Raw genomic sequence first — 20,342 nt, 5'->3', positions numbered from 1 at the left:
ATACAATTTTTATAGGGTGCAAAGTGAAAGTGAATTTTGGGCAAGCCACCCTGAGTTGCCTTTTTGGGGAGATTGGCAGCATATAGTTCAATCAATCAATCAATCCATCCATGCTGCATTAAAACATGATTTTTTAAAAAAATCAAAAGAATAAGACAAATAATTTGAAATGGTCTACAGTTAGGAGTGGTATCTGTGGGTGGATGTTTGGTGGAAGACTGGCTCAGATTTTCATATCTTGGATAACACCAAAGGTTGCTGTAGTCAACCTGGGTGTATTGTGACGGGCCCAAACTTTTACCTGAATGAGGAAATGACCTAAGTGCTAGAGCCCACTGTACCTATATAGCCAAAAAGGCATTAAGAGTTGTTAACCTAATCCTACGTAGTTTTTTCTCTGGTAATATCACACTACTAACTAGGGAAGGGGTTCCCAACCTGGGGTGCTCGCACCCCCTGGGGGTGCGAGACGATATTCCAGGGCGTGCAAGAAAAGTCCAGATAAATAATAGGATATTGGCTATATGTTGGCATTTTTATTTATTATTTATTTCAGGGGGTGCGAGGTTCGAGTGAAATTTCTTTAGGGGTGCGGGGCGAAAAAAAGGTTGGGAACCACTGAACTAGGGCATACAAAACATTTGCTAGACCAATACTTGAACACAGCTCATCAGTCTGGAACCTGCATTACATATCTGATATTAATACCATTGAGAAAGTCCAGAAATATTTCACAAGAAGAGATCTCCACTACTCGTTGCAGAATACCTTATGCCACCAGAGCACACAATGGATACAAATTCAAGGTTAACCGCACCAAACTTGATTGCAGGAAATATGACTTCAGCAACAGAGTGGTCAATGTCTGGAATACTCTACCTGACTCTGTGGTTTCTTCCCCAAACCCTAAAAACTTTAACTTTAGACTGTCTACTATTGACCTCACCCCTTTCCTAAGAGGTCTGTAGGGGGCGTGCATAACTGCACCGACATGCCTAACGTCCTTGTCCTATTGTTTCTTTTTATAAATCTTATAATCGCTTGACAAAATAAATAAATGAATAAAAAATAAATAAAAAGTTAACATCCATAGTTACATGGAAATGCATGCAGGCATAAATAATGGCTAATTGATAGAAATTGTCATCAAAGAAAACATCCTTTGCACATAGAGGAAACAAATTACCCTAAGCACACTGTATGATTTTCAAGAAGTCATTGATAAAATTTCTCATTGGAGGCTTTTGAATAAATTTAGCAGCTATGAATTGAAGTTTTGTTTTTATATACAGTACATTGCCAACTGATCAAAAAAATAAGATGTCTTGATGACCACTACAATGGATTTTAAATGGGATTTAGTGTATTTGTGGAGGGAACATCTATCAATGACTCTTAATTTTAAAGATTTAATATTCCTCCAGATTGATGGCACCTTGTTTCTGAAGAATTCTTGGGATAAAATAAAAAGCACCTAAGCCAAATATATCTTCCAAGGAAAGTAAAACTCAACTCAACCATTAAAAATGTAGGTCAAGGAATTCATTAGATCCTGGGGAAGATATTGGTAGGCAAGTAGAGTTCTGAACAAAGAACAAAATAACTTTTGAGCACTGAAACATTCCTTAAACCCTGGAAAACAATATTCAAAAAGCCACTCGGGCAAATACCTCCCTAATTCAGTAGATATATGCAGCAGGGGAGGACCAACACATTCAGACTTGCAAAGTTCTGTTATAACTTATCTCAAAAAAGTGTAATTCTGGTTTTTCTGTGGAGTTAATTTTCTAATTCTGGTCTACCTAGTATAGTTGACACTGATCTCACTCGGCACATGAGTTATATATATCCTAAAATTAAGCATAAGCTTATTTTTTTAACCTTTTGGTATCTGCTGATACATTCTCAGTAAAAATAGTCAGGAAAGGCTATAAACTGCAGAATGTTAAGGGCATAAATTCTGGAACCTAGCATAAATTACTCCAAATATCAGAAATAAATTCACTTATGTAAAATAAATTTATATTTTGATTAATCTTTTTGGAGAAAAATTGTTTTACAATTTAGAAGAGAAGATAGTGTTATCTGTTTATAAATATCTGCCAAACATGATAAATGAAGATTATACTGTGAGATACACAGACACACACAAAGGAAATAATACTAGTCACTTTCAGCTTTTTGAAATTAAAAATTCCCTTCTGATTCTTGCATGTTACAAACTGACCTATTAAGCCATTTAGAGGAACTGAAAATGTGTGATCTGAATATATGAATCCACGCTATAATAAAAAGGAATACATGTTAAGCTTTGTAATCTTTAACAGTATTTTGCCTGCTTTGACATGTACAAAAATTGTAAAGAAAAGGATGATTTAAAGGTGAAATACTGTGCAAAAAGAAATATCCCAGGAAGTTTGTTAATGTACTTCAAAAACAGATAAGCTAGTGATTTAATTAAAGCAGATAAATAAAATGGATTTTTGAAGTAGAGCCATTGATTACAAAGCCATTATTTTCCAGTTAAATTTTTTTACAAATCTTTCACAGTTTTAGCACACTAATACCGGTAGCTTTTAGGAAGAACAAACTATTTGTATTTTTAAGGTTTGTTCAAGCTTTGAGGTGCAATTTATTTTTGTTTTTTGACTGAGAATATATAAAAGGACAGATGGAAATCCATTGTAGCAAATAAAACATTAACATTTGAATAAAATAAGTGCCCTCAATATATATTTACCGAATATTTGTTTCACTTCTTGCAGTCTTTATATTTGGGCAACATCGGACATCTAATAGTCATTTTAATTTTAATGTGAAATAAAATATTGACACACTGTTATTTAGAAAAGCAAATTTATTTAAAACATGCTTAATTAAAAACATTTTTGTGTCTGATTTGTATCATGACAGTTTGTAAGAATCCTTCCCATCACATACTATCAACTTACATATGAAATAAATAAGTTTGAATTTGCAGTTGTGAAAAATGCATTTTTATTACAGTTGAATTTTCAAAAGCATTGTCTTGTGCAGGTCCTAATCAGAAGAATGGAAATTTATGGACATTTTTAATTTTTAAGCAACTGAAGGATACATTTTGCTCATTCAGAAACCTGGAAAAACTTGAGTTTTAGTTTATCATGACAAAAAAATGATTCTTAACATCTGTTAGGTATACAATTTAATTTCATTGTAGAAATTGACCTTTGTTCCGTTTTGGATTTGTCTTTTTTCTCAATATATTCAGTTATAAAAATTAGCAGCCAATAATTGAGATTATTTATTGCAACCATATCATGTCTCACTATCTACAGTTGGCATAGCACTTCATGATATCACAGATGTACACATTCATCTCAGGAATCAATTTTTATTAAGAAATATTCACTTTTAGAGATTTTTGCTATGCTTTGTCAATGAACATTCTAGGCTGAGATGGGATCTGAACCAACGTTTTGGTAATGATGTCACAGTGTATATCTTTCCATATAGGCAATCTATTTGAACTGTTTTTCTTGGCTGCACTTCCTTTTAAACTTATGAAAATTTGCACAAGAGATTATTTCAAGATTTGCACAGAAAATGTTGAGTACAATGCCCTGTTAAATTCAGCTGTACTTCTAAAACTAGAAAAAAAGTCTAAAATCTGCAGAACTTCAATCAAAAGCAATGTTTCTATAAAAAAAGTATAAAATAAGCCAACTATATTATTTCAACTCTTCCTTCCCTTAATTATTATCTTATACTTTAAACCACTATACAGTAGTTATTTTTTTTTTATATTTCGGTCACCCAAAAATATACTTTATGATCTCCTCCCATGGCACATAGTGGAAGGGTCCTATGCCAGGTTAAACCAGATCCTAAGGGTGCAGAACCAATAAGGATAGGCTGTAGAGACAATAATGGTGAATTAGTTTAGTTATTCTTTCTAATTAAAATCTAGCATGCAGTAAGACAACTTCAAAAGAAAATTTCAAAATACTTTTTAGCTGTTGGGCTGTGACCAGAGGTAGGATTCAAATTTTTTAACAAACGGTTCTGTGGGCGTGATTTGGTGGGAGTGGCTTGGTGGACATGTGACTGGGTGGACATGGCTTGGTGGTCATGTTATTGCCTGGGCATGGCCAACTCAATATCACTCACATCGAGGCACGTATCTCCTCGCCTGACCTCTCATGACTGTGGGGATGCTGCAACAGTTGTAAGTGTGAAAAATGGTCATAAATCACTTTTTTCAGTGCCATTGTAACTTTGAATGTCACTCCACACTTGCAAAGTACCAACAAAGGAGGGGGGAAAAACTCCAGAGACATTCCTGAGACAGGAAGCCTAGTCCTGCCAAGAATGTACTAAGGGTTAACGGAGAGGCAGTTTTTGTAAGCAATACCAGAATGTTTCCTTCCTGCCTTCCTTACAGGATTAGGCCAGTAATTTCTTCTAACAACTGGTTCTCAAACTGCTTAGAATGTTAACAACGGGTTCTAGTGAATAGGTGCGAAATGATAGGATCCCACCCCTGGCTGTGACCCAGCAGTCATCACTGGAATTGGAAATAAGTTCAGAATTTCTAAATGTCAAGATAGTTTGCTTCTAAATTTGAAACTAAAAGCTACAAAATTAATGCTTTGGACAAAGAATAAGCTATACAAGTAAAAATAATAATCTACTGTTAGTGCATGAAGGTAAATTCAAAGATAAATTGAGACAGTCCTCCTAATCTTTTAAAGACCTGACACTGCATCTAGAAGCCAGCACTTTCATTTAATTGCTTTACTGTTTTTCCACAGTAATACCTAGATTTACCTGTGTCATAGCCTATCCCCTTTATATCACATTCCAAATAGTTTCCTCTGATAGCTAAACTTTAAGAACAGATGATGTTTGTAAACATTTTGCTCTGCCACTCTGGGTGACTAAATACTTTTTCTCATTTTCTCTGGTAAAGATGAAAATCAGCAAAATCAGTCATAATATATCATAGAATACATCATTTTAAGAAATGCACTCTTTTAGACTTAGAACTTAGAAAATCAGGAGGAAGACAGAAATGTCTTGCTAAATCAATGTGTAGCTACACTGAGATCTATAGAAGTTCTTCTATTATATGATTTACATTAAATGAAAGTATAAGCACTATGCTATTTTTGTAGCTTCTAATATTCATTCTACCAGATAAAGAATTTTGTGAAATTCAACTCTCTTATAAGGTATTACCTTAGATTATTCTTTTAACTGGCTCTCATTATTGCTTTCTGGAAATCAAATCCACTGGACATCAGAACTAAATTTGTACAATGCATACCATGTATAAGATGCAACATACACAGATATGATTTTAATTATCTTAATCCTCGAGTTCCTTTTGAGTTCAGAGGATTGAGATAGAATAATTTATTCTCAAGTCTTTTCCAGTAGACTCAGCTTTGCTTTCCAAGTCTATTTTGTAATCATTTCAACTCATATGGTAAGCCAGAGGCCAAATTTTACTAGTTTAGTACTATTTTAAGAAAACACAATCACAATGACACAAATTTAATTATTAGTAATACTATATGTCTTAAATTGTACAGCTTGCCTATTAAAGCTATTAAAGCCAGGTGAACCTAGAATATATTTTCATATGTTCCAAATGTCCTCAGCAAATCCCCTACAACCAGAATCTAAGAGATTTTGCTTCTTAAGCTGCCAGTTTCCATGGCTTTTAATACATTGTTTTTTAAAACTGAAGCTATTACCAAGAACATTGTCCACTGCATCATGAGAATCTAATGTTTAAAAGCAGTAAACTAAAAAGGTCGTTACAAGCGTGCTTAAGTCTTTAAAGAGAACATGTCTAAAGTAACTTTCTGAATTCCAGCCTATAATTTTTTTTATTTTGACCGTACAAATGCAGTTTTCCTTGAGATGTTCTGATAAAGTAGATTCAAAGCATATGAAATCCAAGTGAGAAGTAAATAAAAGAAAATTTCCCACATTGGATTACATTTGATTTGTCATGTAATCATAATAAGTTGCTTAAAGACAAAATTGTACAGAAATTTTTTAAAAATGGATTTTACATTTTTGATTTTTCATAAATTTACCTGAGGATGACCTAAATGATGAACCAGAAGTTGACTGATCATTTTTCCTGGATAGCCAGTAGTAGCGAACAAGTTTTCATTCACTCGGGACCATCTAAAGACAAAAAAAAAATCTAAACAAAATTTTAAAATAGATTATGTTCAATATAATTGTGAAAAAATCAAAACTAAACACTTCTAAATTTCATCATTTCAATGGGAGAGTTAGGTATAATAATAGATCTTTTCCAATGAATTCAGTGAATCATTTCAGAAGACTTTTGGAAATATTTTATATAATGTAGGCAAGACATTAAAGAAACTATATCTTTTGGAAGATTTGTGTAGCTGTTAGGAAGACTATCCACAGCTGTCAGTGTATGCATGTGGCTTCATTTTTGGTTGGAATACAGGGAGATGTTATCTATGCATATACATAATCATGCACTTTTTTTTGGAGCATCTGAGTGAATCATTCCACAGACATAGATACTTTAAAGTAGGATGCTTTTTCATACTGATGTTAGGTTTCTCCTTCTGAATGTTCTGCATATGGCTAACACGTGTATGTACATGCATGCACAAATCTTTTTGCTCAGTGTTTTGCTCAAAAAACAATACAGGTAGTCCTCGACTTACAACAGTTCATTTAGTGACTGTTTGAAGTTACAATGGCACTCAAAAAAGTGACTTATGACTATTTTGGGGGAAGTAATTATTTAATTCTATTATACTGTGGTCAGACCCACCTCAAGGACTGTACTGTGTGCTTAAGAAAGTTTCAGAAAAAAATGTAACAAGTTTTGTGGAAAGACAATTAAAAGTTCAGGGATTAGAAAGCAAGTCTTGTTTATTTTATCACCGGCATAAAGCTTCTTACTCTGGCATCTCCGAGGGTTTACATCCTAAATCTGCCCTTTGGGACATGAAATCATGCATTTAAATTATAGGTACGCGAATTCTGATTGAATGTTTGAAAAAAAGATATGCAGCTGAACAATGAACATTATCAAAAGATGTGATGGATTCTACTTAATTGTATGTGCTCAAGTTGGAATGGTACTTCTCTAACATGCCTTAACTTGGATTCCTGCACTGAGCAAGCGCTTGGACATGACAATCTTTCAAACTAATGTAAACATTATTATACATTGTGCTACAATTCTCCCTTATTTCCTATTTCATCCCATTTTCTTAATAAACTTTCATTTTCTAACTAAGTACTCTGAAAGCTCAATGTTTTAAGACTCAATGTAGTCTCCCCAATGTTTTAAGATTACAGTTTTCAGAGTTCCCAGTCATAAAAATCAAGTTAGATAACAGAAAGAGTAAAATATTAACAATTTAAAATAAAACTTAAAAGAAAAAATATTCAATTATCTCTCAAATGCAAACTATATCTATAAATAAGATATAGCAAAAGCCAAACCTTGTAGTCCTACATCAATGATTAATGGAGAAGTCAGTTAATCAAATGCATCAATTAAGTATATATCTAAATAAAACTTACTTGAATAACCTAGCTCTATCTGCATGGACAGGCCTCTTATCCAAAGGGTAACTAAAAGAGAGAATAATTTATAATAATAAAAATAATTAATTCCTGTTGAGAAGTAGGTCATGCACAATTTGGACTGCATGACTTCATTCTAAGATAACAATCAGAAGTGCATGCTATCCAACAACTTTATTTGTAAAAAAGGCTGCCACTTAAAAACCACAAAATGGTTGCTTTCCAGCATAATTTTAAAAGCATTTCACATGGAAATTACTTTTGAGAATATGTAGATTTGAGTACTGTACAAAAAGAATTGCTAGAAAAAGAGATATTTTAATTCTCTTTATTCAACCCACATATACAAAGGAAATAGTGCATAAAGTAAAGAAATGCAGTGCAAATATTTTCCTATCTTTATTCTCTGTCCATGTTTTCCTTTTCTTGGCTTTTTATGTTAATATTAATTGCAAATAAAAATTTAGGAAGTTATTTTTGTAAACCAGTAAGTGATTTCTTGAAATTATTCTTTTTACAGTGCAATTCATTTTTTGCATCATAAAAAGTATGTTAACCATGTTAATTATCATACTGTAGTCTTTTACAGTAAAGTCTGTAATCACAGAAAATTAGATCTCCTAAGCATCTCCTTTTTTTCTTTGTACTTCTAAATCAAACAGCCACAATAGGGCATGTAGCCTTAATAATAAATATTTTGTGCATATTTTTTAAAAAGCCAACCTTTAAAATAGTCATCTATTATACTGAAACAATAAAAAATGCATTGAATATTTTATGATACCTAGATCGAGTAATGTCCCAGATAAACCAGTCATTTCCTGCAACTGCTCCAATTTTAAAAGTATTTTTTAGGCACCAGTTTGCTGACATTAGTGGTGTTTGATCAGTTGTGAGAGACAAGATAGCCTGATGTGTCACAAGATCATAGAATCGAATAGTTCCATTCTTTTCTGCTACCATCAACTACAAATGAAAGATAACAGTCAGTTGCAATTCTTGGAATATAGGGTTGTTTAGACTTCTTTATCCTGTACACCCTATAGCGACAGTGCAATCAAGAATCATTATAATTAAATTCTGGTTTTTCTATGTCTAACATTCAAAAATGAATTATAACTGAAGAAAGAACTTGGTATGAAGCCAACTCCATCATTTATCATAATTCAATAATTCATTAAATCATAAACACAAAGTATGAGAAATATGGGAAGAACTGAAGATTAAAGCACATGACACATCTAGCAATATAAATCCACAAAACAGATCATACTTAGATTGTAATGAATTCCAACTAGTTTTAAAACGTAGCAATAAATTAAAACATGGCAACCCAAATTTGTTCTCATTCCCATTAGACATTGCAAAGGCCAGAAAGTCAGACCTCCTTCAAATAAGAGTTATCAAAGTGACTTTTTTTAATACTAGGGTTCAGCAAGTACTATCAGTACTTACTTTTAAAGCAGCCCCAAAGATCCATTTATAGTTCATGTTTTTTCCTCTGAATACCTTTGCTATTACTCATAATTAGGACTGAAATTTTATCATTTTGGAGAGCTATTTTAATTTTTATACCATTTGGCTTTAAAATTCATTTCATTTATGTTTTATTTCTCTTACATAAGAGTTTTGGAAAGCTTAAAGACTGTCTAGACAGTAAATAAGTAAAGAGCATGGCAGAAAATTATTTTACCTGACAATAAATGACAGGTTCAAGATGCTTTGAAAATGAGGCTAGACCATTTTAATAATTATCATAGTATGATAATACATTTTTTAAAAAATCCTCTCAAATAGGGAAGCAGTAGAGTTAATCCCCAGTCACTTTACCTTTTTCTGATAGCTTAAACTAAGAAGTAGATTACCATTTCTAAAGCAACATATAATGTGCCTTTAACTGCATAGCTTGCACTTTTTCAGAGTGTGAATACTGGAAAATACTGAAATGCTTCAGTTTTATATACAATTATTGTAAAGAGCTCCCAGTTTGGTTGATACTTGCCTTGAATGCATCCTCAGGATGCCATCCCACACTCATTCCAGGAGAACGCAAAACAAAATAAGCTCTTAAATTTTCTTCCAAATCCCAGACTCTAAACATAAAAAAGATTAGGGTTTAAGGAGGTTATACATTGTTACCCCTTCCTAGCACAGTAAAGATCTGGTCTTTTCAACCTAAATGCAACTGACAGAAGATAGAATGTACATACTGTATATTTTAATTGATTAGTATCAGTGGGTGATGGTTATGAAATGGATAGAAGAAAATGAGAAAGGAAAATATTTTTTATTTTCTTGATACTTTTTTATATTGCTATTATATTTTAATCCATACTAAATATAAATAAATAATTAATAGTTTAATTCAAATGCTGGGATCTCCAAATTTGGAGATTAGAACCCCCTTTAAAAAAGTGCATATCTGTAAAAACAAAGAATATCTATTTGATTACATAATCTGCAGACAAAGCCCTTTTTTCTGGTGCCAGAAATCTTGCCTTGTAGATTTTTCCAAGCCAAATCAACACTGTGTATTTACGTATTAAAAAATGAACTTAATATAATTCACAACAGTGAATCATTTTGGCAAAAGGATCATGTTCTCTTCCTGAGCTAAAGAAGCAAAAGAGAACTGTATCAATTTTACAGTTCATGACTTTATGCTTTAATTTACTTTAAATTTTGCTGCAATATAAAGATCACATTCAGTTACAGAATATATTCAGAGTACTTTCCCGCCTCCCTTATACTGCAACATGTTCTGTTATTCATGGAATTGTCCATTTCATGGACAATTCATGGTCTTTTTGAATCAGAACACGATTTCTCTAATTTTAATACCCAGTTCTTCTGTAACCACTGCTGCTGTACGCAAGCTGACCAGTATGTTTGCTTTAATTCTTGCAAGCACCTGCTTTAATTCTTGCAAGCACCTTATTCACATCCTTCATTATAGATATCAGGACATTTTGGGGCACTACTTGCAATGCTGACAGTCTTTGTCTTTCTACTGGTAATTCTGTCTTTGTTTTTCTATTCGTAATAATATAATATTCTATAATATAATATAATATATTATTATTATTATATTGTATATAATATTCTCTTTTAATTCTTCTTGAGGCGGGGGTGGAGGAATCAATTCATAGGTTGTTTCAGTGCCAGCTTGTACTAGCTCTGTTGTTAGTTCTAAGTTATTATTTCTATAGTTCGTATCAACTGTTTCCCTTGTCTGTGGAGATTTTCAGTCATCCAGGTCATGGTTGTCCCAAAGGTGCTTTTTCAAGAGACAACTGGCCTTCCTTATTTTTCTTTTAAGACATTTTGTTTCTTATCAAAGAAGTGACTTCAAATTTGGATGAGAAGCGAAACATCTTCAAAGAAAAGCCCCTTACATTTGCAATTGTTATCTGAGTTTCTTTTACTCTTCTTCTATTCTTTTGGGGTCTTCCATTTTCAAAAATCTTTTGAATCTCTTCCAGTTCTGTATCACTGAATATTATCTTATTAAAGAAGATAACAAATCTTATTTGATTTGCTGATCAGTGATCAGTGATACTCTTTTACAGGCTTCAAGCATTCACTTTTAACTTCGTTGGTTCTAATTGTCAAACATAGTATACTTTTGTCATTCCTGGTTGTTCTTCCAGGAATATTATAGGATTACAGGGGCCTATAATCATAGCATCTGAACTTGTTACCCAATTGTTCACAGCTGTCCAGGAAATCTAATATCTGACCATAGTCCTTGCTGATCTGGGTAACAACTGATCTTGTATAGGATTCTTTTTGGGGCGGGGGGTTTCTTCTTCATATTAAATGGGTTATTTAGACTGACCATTCTGCCAAAATCTGTCTGGCATGGATGATCTTTTTGGCAGTATATATTACTGCCTGTATAAGTCACAACCACATCAGAGCATCATAATCCCCTGGTGGTGGATCCATATATCTGCCCATCCCAGGTCCTTGTAAAGGACTTGATAGGTGGATTAAAATTCCAAATCTATTAATAATTAATAATATTAATTATTATTATGTACTGGAATCTAAGAGAAGCACATGGTTTCTTTTTAAAATGAAAGGAGGATGAAATAGATATCCTGCATTGTAAAATTTTAGTCACTCAATAAAATCTTGAGGAAAAAGATAAAGTGAATGACTTAAAACAAAAACCAGATCAGTGTACGTAATGAAAATGCTACACAGATTTTATACTACAACAGCTTAAAATTATGCTAATAGATAATCAAGGCCAGATCTTTAGTCACGTATTTCATGCATATCTAAACTAACTTGGGAATAATTTTTCCTAAACTGGATGAGACTCAGTAATTAGCTCAGTTTTCAAGACAACCAGAAATGGTGATGACAGTATTGTTTTGCTATTTTTCCTCATTAAATCACAAGAATTCATAATGCTTTGTGGACCATCCTTAGCAATTTTCTGTAGTTGAATTTGACATGAGCTATGTATTTCTACATGTTATTTTTATCTGTATATCATATTATTCTTCAAGTAGTCAAATGACTGGCAAATTTTCTGTAAAAGGCAGAATTACTACATTATTTATGTTTTTAAAGCATATGCTAACATTATGTACTATCCTTTAATTAACAGAATATTCTATTTCTGGTATTACTAATGTTACTAAAACATTATTTTGGATGCATCCTCATACTAGTATGAGTAATTGTACAGTAATTGGTACATTTGTATTAAATCATGAAATTAGTAAGTTATTTTTTACACTCACTCAAGCAGTTAAAAAACAGTGGTTTCAATATAGTTCTGCATAATCCTATTACTGAAATAATATAAGGGACAAAGGCAGACATAATCTAAGAGACAGGAACAGAAAATACTGTATATCCCACTTCCAATGAGTATTTCTGAATGTTCAAGAAGTATTACTGAATGTTCAATCTCAGAAGATTGTGTCTTCACAAAGACACAGGATGGGAAGAGCAAGAAGAGCAATTTGAAACACTCTTGTCCTTTATTCTTACAGCATGAATCCATTCAAACTGCCTCCTTGAAAACCCATCACCCAAATAGGCCAAAATAGATCATCTATTTGCTACAATAATCATTCAAATACTAGAATTCTGTGTGTTTGCATGTAGCTTCTAGCTATTAACTAAACTAATTATGTAGAAAAATTCTACAAAAATATCAATTTCTATATGTTCAATTTTTTCACATTTATATAAAATAGTAATATTTCACTAACGAAATACATACCTGCATGTGTGGTCATCACTCACACTTGCAATTTCTTGACCTTTAGGTGAAAATACCAAATCATTAATGTAATCTGAATGGCCTTCCAAAGTCTGTTAATAAAAAGGAGAAATATCTTTTATTACAGAATTAAGACAAAGATGGCATTTTAAAAGAAGTAAAATCAGCCAAGGTAAAATCAAGGCACCGTTTTAAGGCACAGTAAAGAGACGGTAGCAAGATTGTGATCAAAATATAAGACCAAGACTCAAGTCATTTAGACTGAGGATTTTGCTGGTTGAAACTATATTTTGAATTGTAGCTTTGAGGGAAATAAAGTCAACATGACTTTAGTTTTATAAAGAAACCATCTGGCATGTTTAGATTTAATTTATTCAAACAGTTATCAGTGTGGTATACTATGAATTACACTGCAATAGCCTGCACAAACACTAATTCCATTCTAAAGCCATCTTTGCTATTGGAAGTTTCAGGCCCAATGATAAATAAATCTAAGTCACTAGAATAGTTAAATAATACTTCTCTCATTTTTCTGTCCCACTATCAACAGGAATTGGCTATTGCCATTATTTTATTCTTGCTTGGGTCTCTTGTGGCACATTCTACAGAACCAGTATACCAATGCATCATAAATGCAGAATTTGACTGCACTGCTTTTGAACTTTGGGTTAATTTGTTATATTGTATCTAATTTTACAAGTAAGGTTCAAATGTTAATGAGACATAGAGGTCATCCTTGCTTAAAATCCATCTGTTCAATGACTGCCAAAGTTACTGATGGTGCTGAACCATGAACTTATAGCTGGTCCTTAAAGTCCTGGCTGTTGCAACATCTCCCACAGTCACCTGATCAAAAAATTCAGGTACTTGGTAACCCGCTCACACATATGACCAACTGCAACTTCTCAGTCACAATTGCCATTTGCAACTTTTCCTGGTTTCCCACAAGCAAAGTCAAGGAAGCAATCAGGGAAGATTGCAAGTCTCCCTATTGGCTTCTTTGCTTGCATGCACTGTGCTTTCCTCCCTTTTGCTCCTTCTGCACTCACGCTACTCTGCAGCACTGCCCTTCACCAACTCATGCAAGGCCTGCTCAGGGCCTCCCTTGCCCTCCTGTGGTATTCCACACTGCTTATCCTTAAGATTGGACTCTTATTGCTTCCTGTTTTAAAAACCTGAAATGTCTTGGGATTATGTCAACTGGGATTGCCTGAATTGCCATCAATAAGCAATATGGTTACGTTTCATTATGCTTTCTGACCCCTTAGCAATAGCAATCCTGGTCCCAATTGCCATCGTACTGTGAAGTCTATCTGTTTTGCTAATTCCACTGTTTTATTCATTTCTATTCATCCTATCAAATCTGGATGGTTATATGCTTCATTTATATTCAAATTGCTGCTGATTGCTTATATAAGGAAGTATTTCAAATCCAAAGATCTGTCACCCTGAGCTTGGGTCAAACACACATACATACTGAAAAACTAAGAATTATGAAGTGAGGAATTACAGTATCAGAACTGAAATAGTTCACTTTATCAACACTGAGATCCATCCAAATTTTATCTCCTTCGGTTACTGTAGATAACTAAAGAGGGAAAAAATTTGTCCGTGCTATTACTGAACAACTGGAGTAAGAAATCCTTGCACATTACCCAAAGATGTAACAGAATATCCAGTTGTACTTTCTGTTCACCTTTTATTTATTCATTAAATTTATATGCCACCCATCTCACAGTTCAAGGCAACCCTGAGCAGCTTCTTAAATATGTCATAAATTAATTTCACCTTCATTCTTAATGGTTCAATCTCCTTTGGATTTATAAAGATATTCAATTTTATTTAAAATGTACACTAGAAGAAACTTAAATGGAACTTAGTTTTGAATTGCTGAAATAAATACTATCATGCTTATTCCATGCAAATGCGCTTCAAAAATGTCACATAGAATCACCTTTTAAAATACAAGATACAATGCAATACATCTATTTAAAATTTCTGAATGCAACCCATTATAATACAATTTAATTTGCAATTTAAATTGATATGTATATCAATAAATATTAAAAGCCACCTTTTGTTATTATAATTTATTTTTTCTTCTCACCTTATATTCATTCTTATCTTTGAGGTCCGATGTGAATAACCTTAACTTTCTATCAGCAGCAGCAGTACAAAATCTAATATAATGAAACAGTTTATAAGTATTGTAATTTTGTGTAACGGCTGATATGTTATAGACTTCCTCAAATTATTTTATCTTATCATGAAAAAGTACATAATTATTAAACATCTGCAATGTAGATAGTCCTCCTTTAGCAACCACAATTGGGCAAGTCCATGTTGCTAAACAGAAAAGTATATAACAATAGGCTTTATGACCACTTCCCCTTTGGTCATTAAGTAAGTCACTATAATCATTAAATAAAACATGTGACCAAAACTTGCAATTTGACTTCCACAGTCTACATTACCTGATTGTTCCAAGCTGATTGGGAAGCACATGATTAGTGATTACTTGACTGTGGCATGCTGTAACGGTCATCAATGTGAGGATTGGCCATAAAAATGTATTATTTATATCAATGTTACTTTGAATGGTTGCTAAATGAGGCAGTTGGTAAACAGAGATTATCTGTATATATGCATAATAGATCACAGCAAAGAAAGCAGTCTGTAATTATTTATATAGAGTTGTTACTTTTCTTCAGTGAAGAAAGCATACAGCATAACATTTATCACCTATAAAGGATATTTTCTTTCCTGCTTAAGGTATATGATATAAATGATACATCTAAGAAAAATACGTGGGGATGATATAAAAACACATTCCGACACAAAAGGTAAATAACAATTTGATTTGGAACACAAGATAGCTGTATATATGTGCCACGTGGCACTGCATTTTGCTGCTATATTTGAGTTTTAGTTAGGGCTAATTTTGTTTTCTACAAGCAACTGATAAGTTAAAAATGGTTCATAGGCGTTCATTATTTGAAAATTATGTGTTATGTAAGAGGACACTGAAATTGGCTCTTACTTGGGTTTCACTGCTCCTGTATTTGCTGTTTTAAAAGTTTCATTGTCTTCTATTAATTAGAAAAAGTGATTAGAGTCACATTTTGTATTTCTGGACTGTCTGTGCACATAGCAAAGAAGAAACAGCAGCTTCTGCCCTTTTAAACTGGCAGCAGCAGGCATTTAGTGTCAGTGATGAACTAAGAGGCTTATGAAAATGCTGTAAAGTATTTTCTCCAAATCCCTCTATCCAATCTGTTTTATTGCCACAATTAATGCTTCAATGTTTCTGGGCAGATTTCTAAGACATTCAGTGACTGAGATAAAGTAATATTACACTGTATTTTTTAATATTTTTGTATGATATACTTTTTAAATTTCCTGTTTTTTCATATTAATGCCAGTTGCTTCAGCAGAAGAGAATGAAAATATGCTATTGTACTGATTTCTCTCCTAAGTTCTGCTGTAATGCTTTATCTCTAGGAGGGCTCTCCCGGACAGAGATGAGCAAAATATAAAAGCCAAAAATATATAATCCCAGTAGGTCACTCAAAGATTGAAGACCATCCTGCTATCCAGATAAAGCAAGGAGACAGCAATACAGGAAGATGATGGAGGGATATTATCACTTTGTAGTCTACAAAGACATAACTTCATACTGCATGGGAGAAGACAATGGTAAACCATTCCTTGTCTATGGAGAATCTCAGTCATCCAGCTCATGGTTGTCCGAAAGGTGCTTTTTCAAGAAGCAATTGGACTTTCTGGTTTTTCTTTGAAGATGTTTTGCTTCAGAACTGAAGAAGAAACTGTGGTATAAACAATTCCTTGTATTTAACAAGAAACTGCATGGATAGACAGAATAAAATGATTAATAAGTTAGCTCCAGATGATGGGGCCCTCAGGTCAGATGGTGCTCAACATGCTACTGAAGAAGAGGTGAGGATCTTTAGAGTGTTAATAGTACTTACGATGAGGCTGGATCATAAGATCATGACTAGACATGCCTTTGTAGTGTCTAGTTGTGATGTTGCTATGAAGGATAAGAAAATCCAAAGCTTCAAAGCCAGAATTACAGTGAGACTTTGGAATGTAAATAATGTAAGCATGGAAAAAATCAACACAATAACAAACATATTGAATCCATCACCAGTTATTTGTAAAAAAAATAATAAAGGTGGTATACAGAACAAACAAATATTGATACATTACAAATCAGTGAAATTAAATGGACAGTGTGGGGATATTGGGATGTCCAGAACTTTGAGGATGAGTCGTAACTAGAGCTAGTCTGGTCTAGTAGTTAAGGCACCAGGCTTAATCAACCAGGAGATTTTGAGTTTTAATCCTGCCTTAGTCATGAAAACCATTTTGGGCCAGCCCCTTCAGGGTTGTTAAAGTGAATCTGGCTTCCCCATTGACTTCGTTGTCAGAAGAGTATAGGATCCAAGGACAGTGTAACTGCCAAGCTTCCAAATTTCAATCACGTGACCATAGAGATGGTGCAACCATTGTGAGTGTGAAAATGTTAACAGGTCACTTTTTTCAGTGCCGGTGTAACTTTAGTCACTAAACGAATGGTTGTAAGTTGAAGAATGCCTGTACTGAACTCCCCACATGACTTTGAGTTGTCATTTTCTGAGCCCAATCTACCTTAAAAGATTGCTGGGAAAAGGGGGAAGAGATATAATTAGGAGAGGTACACTATGCATTTGGTCTTGAATTCCCAGACAAAAGGCAGGATGCGTAATCAATGTAAAAAATGCCAATTAAATTCTATCAAGTTTTTATTAGGCATATTACCTTATATGGGGAGGTAAAGCATCAAGTCTAGTTTCTGGGCTCCACACAATGGCGTCAACTCTGCTTTCATGTTGAAAAGTCCTGAGAGTTTTATATTGTATTCCTTCCACTGCTGCATCTTCTTCCTAAAGATGTAATATTTTGATATGCTTCGTAACAAATGAATAGGCTTGTTAAAATAAAACCCACCTCCTTGTCATGAGATGCTTGCATACTCTTTTCCCTTGTAAACAAAATTAAGTGAATGCTGCAATCTGATATTGGTCTAGGAATAACTCCCACTGAACAAAGAATACATTCTAAGAAGAAATACATAATAGTTTACTGAAGCAATATTTGTATTTTTGTATGCATATACATAGTGAATCTGAAAGAAAATTAATTGCTGGATTTAAAAACTATGCATGTTTCTCTCCAAAAATGTTGGGAATCAAATGTTTCCAGGATTACAGGACAACTTGGTATTATGGATAGGTTTACTCCATGTTAGGTGCTTTTTTATTTATGCTGGTATTGATTGTTTACTGCCCCAATCTTTCAGAAATGGAAGGGAAAAAAAATAAATGAGCAAATAAATACAAGAGGTATTATGAAAATGAAGCATTATAAATCTTATTATGAAATTTCATAAATGCTATCAGGTTTTTTTAACCAATGTGACCATATGAATACATGGGTAATTTAGTTTATTTAATACATATTAATATATAACACTTATATGTTCTTTTTATATACGTTAATGAAATTCCAAAAGCTCATTTTAAAAATCCTGGCTCATTTAAAAAAGTAATGTCTGTTGAGGCATGAACTTTGCCTTATTATGTTCTACTTTATAAGATAATCTCCAGAGATAATTGGACACGTGGAAGAGGGAGGAAATAGCAATCATAAGTGTCAAACAATAAAGAAATGCACAAAGTGAGATTATAAGAATTACTCTTGGGTACGCCACAAATGTTTTTGCACTTAATATACAGGTTGTAAAAATGCCTTGCCTATGCAATTCATGGGTAATGAAATAATTTTTTTGTTGAATTCTACCTTGCACGCTTTAATATGAATTTGATCTTTGTAATTATTTTGTTTTAAGAATGATGCTAAGACCAATCACTGAGTCTCATGGGGAAATCAGGATAATGGCTGAAATGAACTGCAGCCCTCCAAAGTTTATGCCTCAATACATTTATTAGTCTTTAAACAGCACAATATTTTGCTGCTGCTTCTGCAATGGATTTACCAATTATCCTTTGGAAACTTCTATTTTAGGTATATCTTGTCTATTGAGTTTCTAAAACACTTTCCTCAAATTTCAGATGTAGCTCAAAATGTAGTCTTTGTTTTCAAATTAAGGCTTCCACATAAATTTAAAAATTAGAGTATACTCACCTGGAATCTGCAAGTCCCAACAACTACGTAATTGTTGCCACCATATGCAATGAGTGATTCTGCAGTACCACAGTCAAATGGATTGAATTCTACCACATGCACATAATCCTTACATTCTACAGTATAGGCTGCCCTTCGGAAAGTCTCCTGCTTCATCTTCGGCCGAAGGAACCAGAAGAATACTTTCTGTAGTTGGATAAGAAAGGCATTCTAAACGCCGAATTCTACAGGCACATTTTTCAGCTAAGAACTTTACCTGGAAAATTACAGCTTTGGTAGCTTAATTCTTCCATTTATTAACTCAGAATAACTTTAATGTCACTTTAAATGTAAGCTGATCGGCATACCTTAAAATGAAATCTCGTTGCATACAGCTCCAAAGGGTCACCGCCTCCAATATACTCTACATAAAACCTAAGCCCTTAAATATTTGAAACTACATTTAAACCAGTGCAACCAATACATAATAAAGGAATAAGAGATGGCAAAATAAGACGTTTTGGGGATGGTTCGTGTTCGCTAACCTTTTAGCTAACCTACTGAGCTCGGCCGGGCCGTGCACAGATCACCCCAAATGTCCCGGCGCGGGGAGGCAGGCTTAGAAGACAGCGGGCTGAAGCGAGTCCTTCTGCATGAATCAGCCTCGCCCCGTATAGCTCATTCCTAGTCTCAGAGGAATGAGCTTCTACAGGTCTAGAATTACGCGGGAAAAATAAACTGTCGAGCGCGCGCACCACCCCCAACAGCTTTCAGAACAATTTTTCCCACAAATTTACCCATCAAATTCCCGCGGCTAGTTCGCCAGAACGCAGGGCTTCCGGATAGCTTCACTCTCCCACCCGGAGAAAAAAACACTTCCGGGTCATCAAAGGCTGAAGCTTTTCAATTGGCTGATGGCGGAGCGTTTAAAAAATAAACCGCCACGAGTGGCTGCTCGAGTTAAAAGGTTCTATGGTGCTTTTGTTAATTTTTTTGACAGCGCGGTGAGTTTGAGGGAGGCGAGCGACGCTGGGAGAAAGGCGCATTTGGGACTTGAAGTGTGTGGCCAACAAGTAAGGGAGAGGGATGGAGGTTCTTGTTTTGCTCAGACACCGCATCTAACTCTTTTCTTAAGAACCCGAATACTCTGTAGAAGTATAGAGGGTCGGCATCTTAAAAAAATATACCCGACTCCTGATGGAGCAACCGGGAAAACCTTCGGCAACGAATTGGGTCGGTAAGAGTCCGCAGGCAGAGTATGACTGTAGCAGTCTCCTCCAGTAATTATATAACCATCATAATTAAGAACCACTAAGAGGTTGCTTTGCTT

General features: G+C 33.9%; 2 protein-coding genes across 7 annotated transcripts in view; one reads left to right on the top strand and one right to left on the bottom strand.

Moving 5' to 3' along the window:
• Positions 1 to 2,839: 2,839 nt before the first annotated feature.
• NUP37 (nucleoporin 37) lies at positions 2,840 to 19,894 on the bottom strand. Of its 4 annotated transcripts, none has more exons than XR_015743910.1 (10): positions 19,810 to 19,894; positions 19,034 to 19,219; positions 17,648 to 17,772; positions 14,934 to 15,006; positions 12,827 to 12,918; positions 9,584 to 9,674; positions 8,366 to 8,547; positions 7,579 to 7,629; positions 6,090 to 6,202; positions 2,840 to 3,894 (listed from the first exon to the last, which is right to left on the bottom strand). XR_015743910.1 is itself a non-coding variant. In XM_026726497.2 (10 exons), the coding sequence occupies exons 2-10, from the start codon at positions 19,187 to 19,189 to the stop codon at positions 3,781 to 3,783; spliced, it is 978 nt and encodes a 325-aa protein (XP_026582282.1). In that variant the 5' UTR covers positions 19,190 to 19,219; positions 19,810 to 19,894; the 3' UTR covers positions 2,840 to 3,780. The 4 variants fall into 4 exon arrangements, 3 of the variants coding, with proteins under 3 accessions (XP_026582282.1, XP_087791029.1, XP_087791030.1); XM_026726497.2 differs by having other exon boundaries at positions 6,090 to 6,183; XM_087934903.1 differs by having other exon boundaries at positions 6,090 to 6,183; positions 19,381 to 19,843.
• PARPBP (PARP1 binding protein) overlaps positions 19,891 to 20,342 on the top strand; it is a 29,836-nt gene continuing 29,384 nt past the window's right edge. The window contains exon 1 of one of the 3 annotated variants that reach the window (XM_087934901.1): positions 19,891 to 20,249. In XM_087934901.1, the coding sequence (XP_087791027.1) occupies positions 19,927 to 20,249 (323 nt within the window). In that variant the 5' untranslated portion in view covers positions 19,891 to 19,926. The remainder of the gene's footprint in view (positions 20,250 to 20,342) is intronic. The other 2 variants (XM_026726488.2, XM_087934902.1) reach the window with 2 other exon arrangements.

This window comes from Pseudonaja textilis, chromosome 5 (assembly GCF_049901715.1).
Source record: "Pseudonaja textilis isolate UNSWEBS1 chromosome 5, rPseTex1.2, whole genome shotgun sequence".
NCBI classification, from domain to species: Eukaryota; Metazoa; Chordata; class Lepidosauria; order Squamata; family Elapidae; genus Pseudonaja; species Pseudonaja textilis.
Note: the sequence above shows the minus strand (reverse complement) of the source record. Positions and strands in the feature narration are given on the sequence as shown.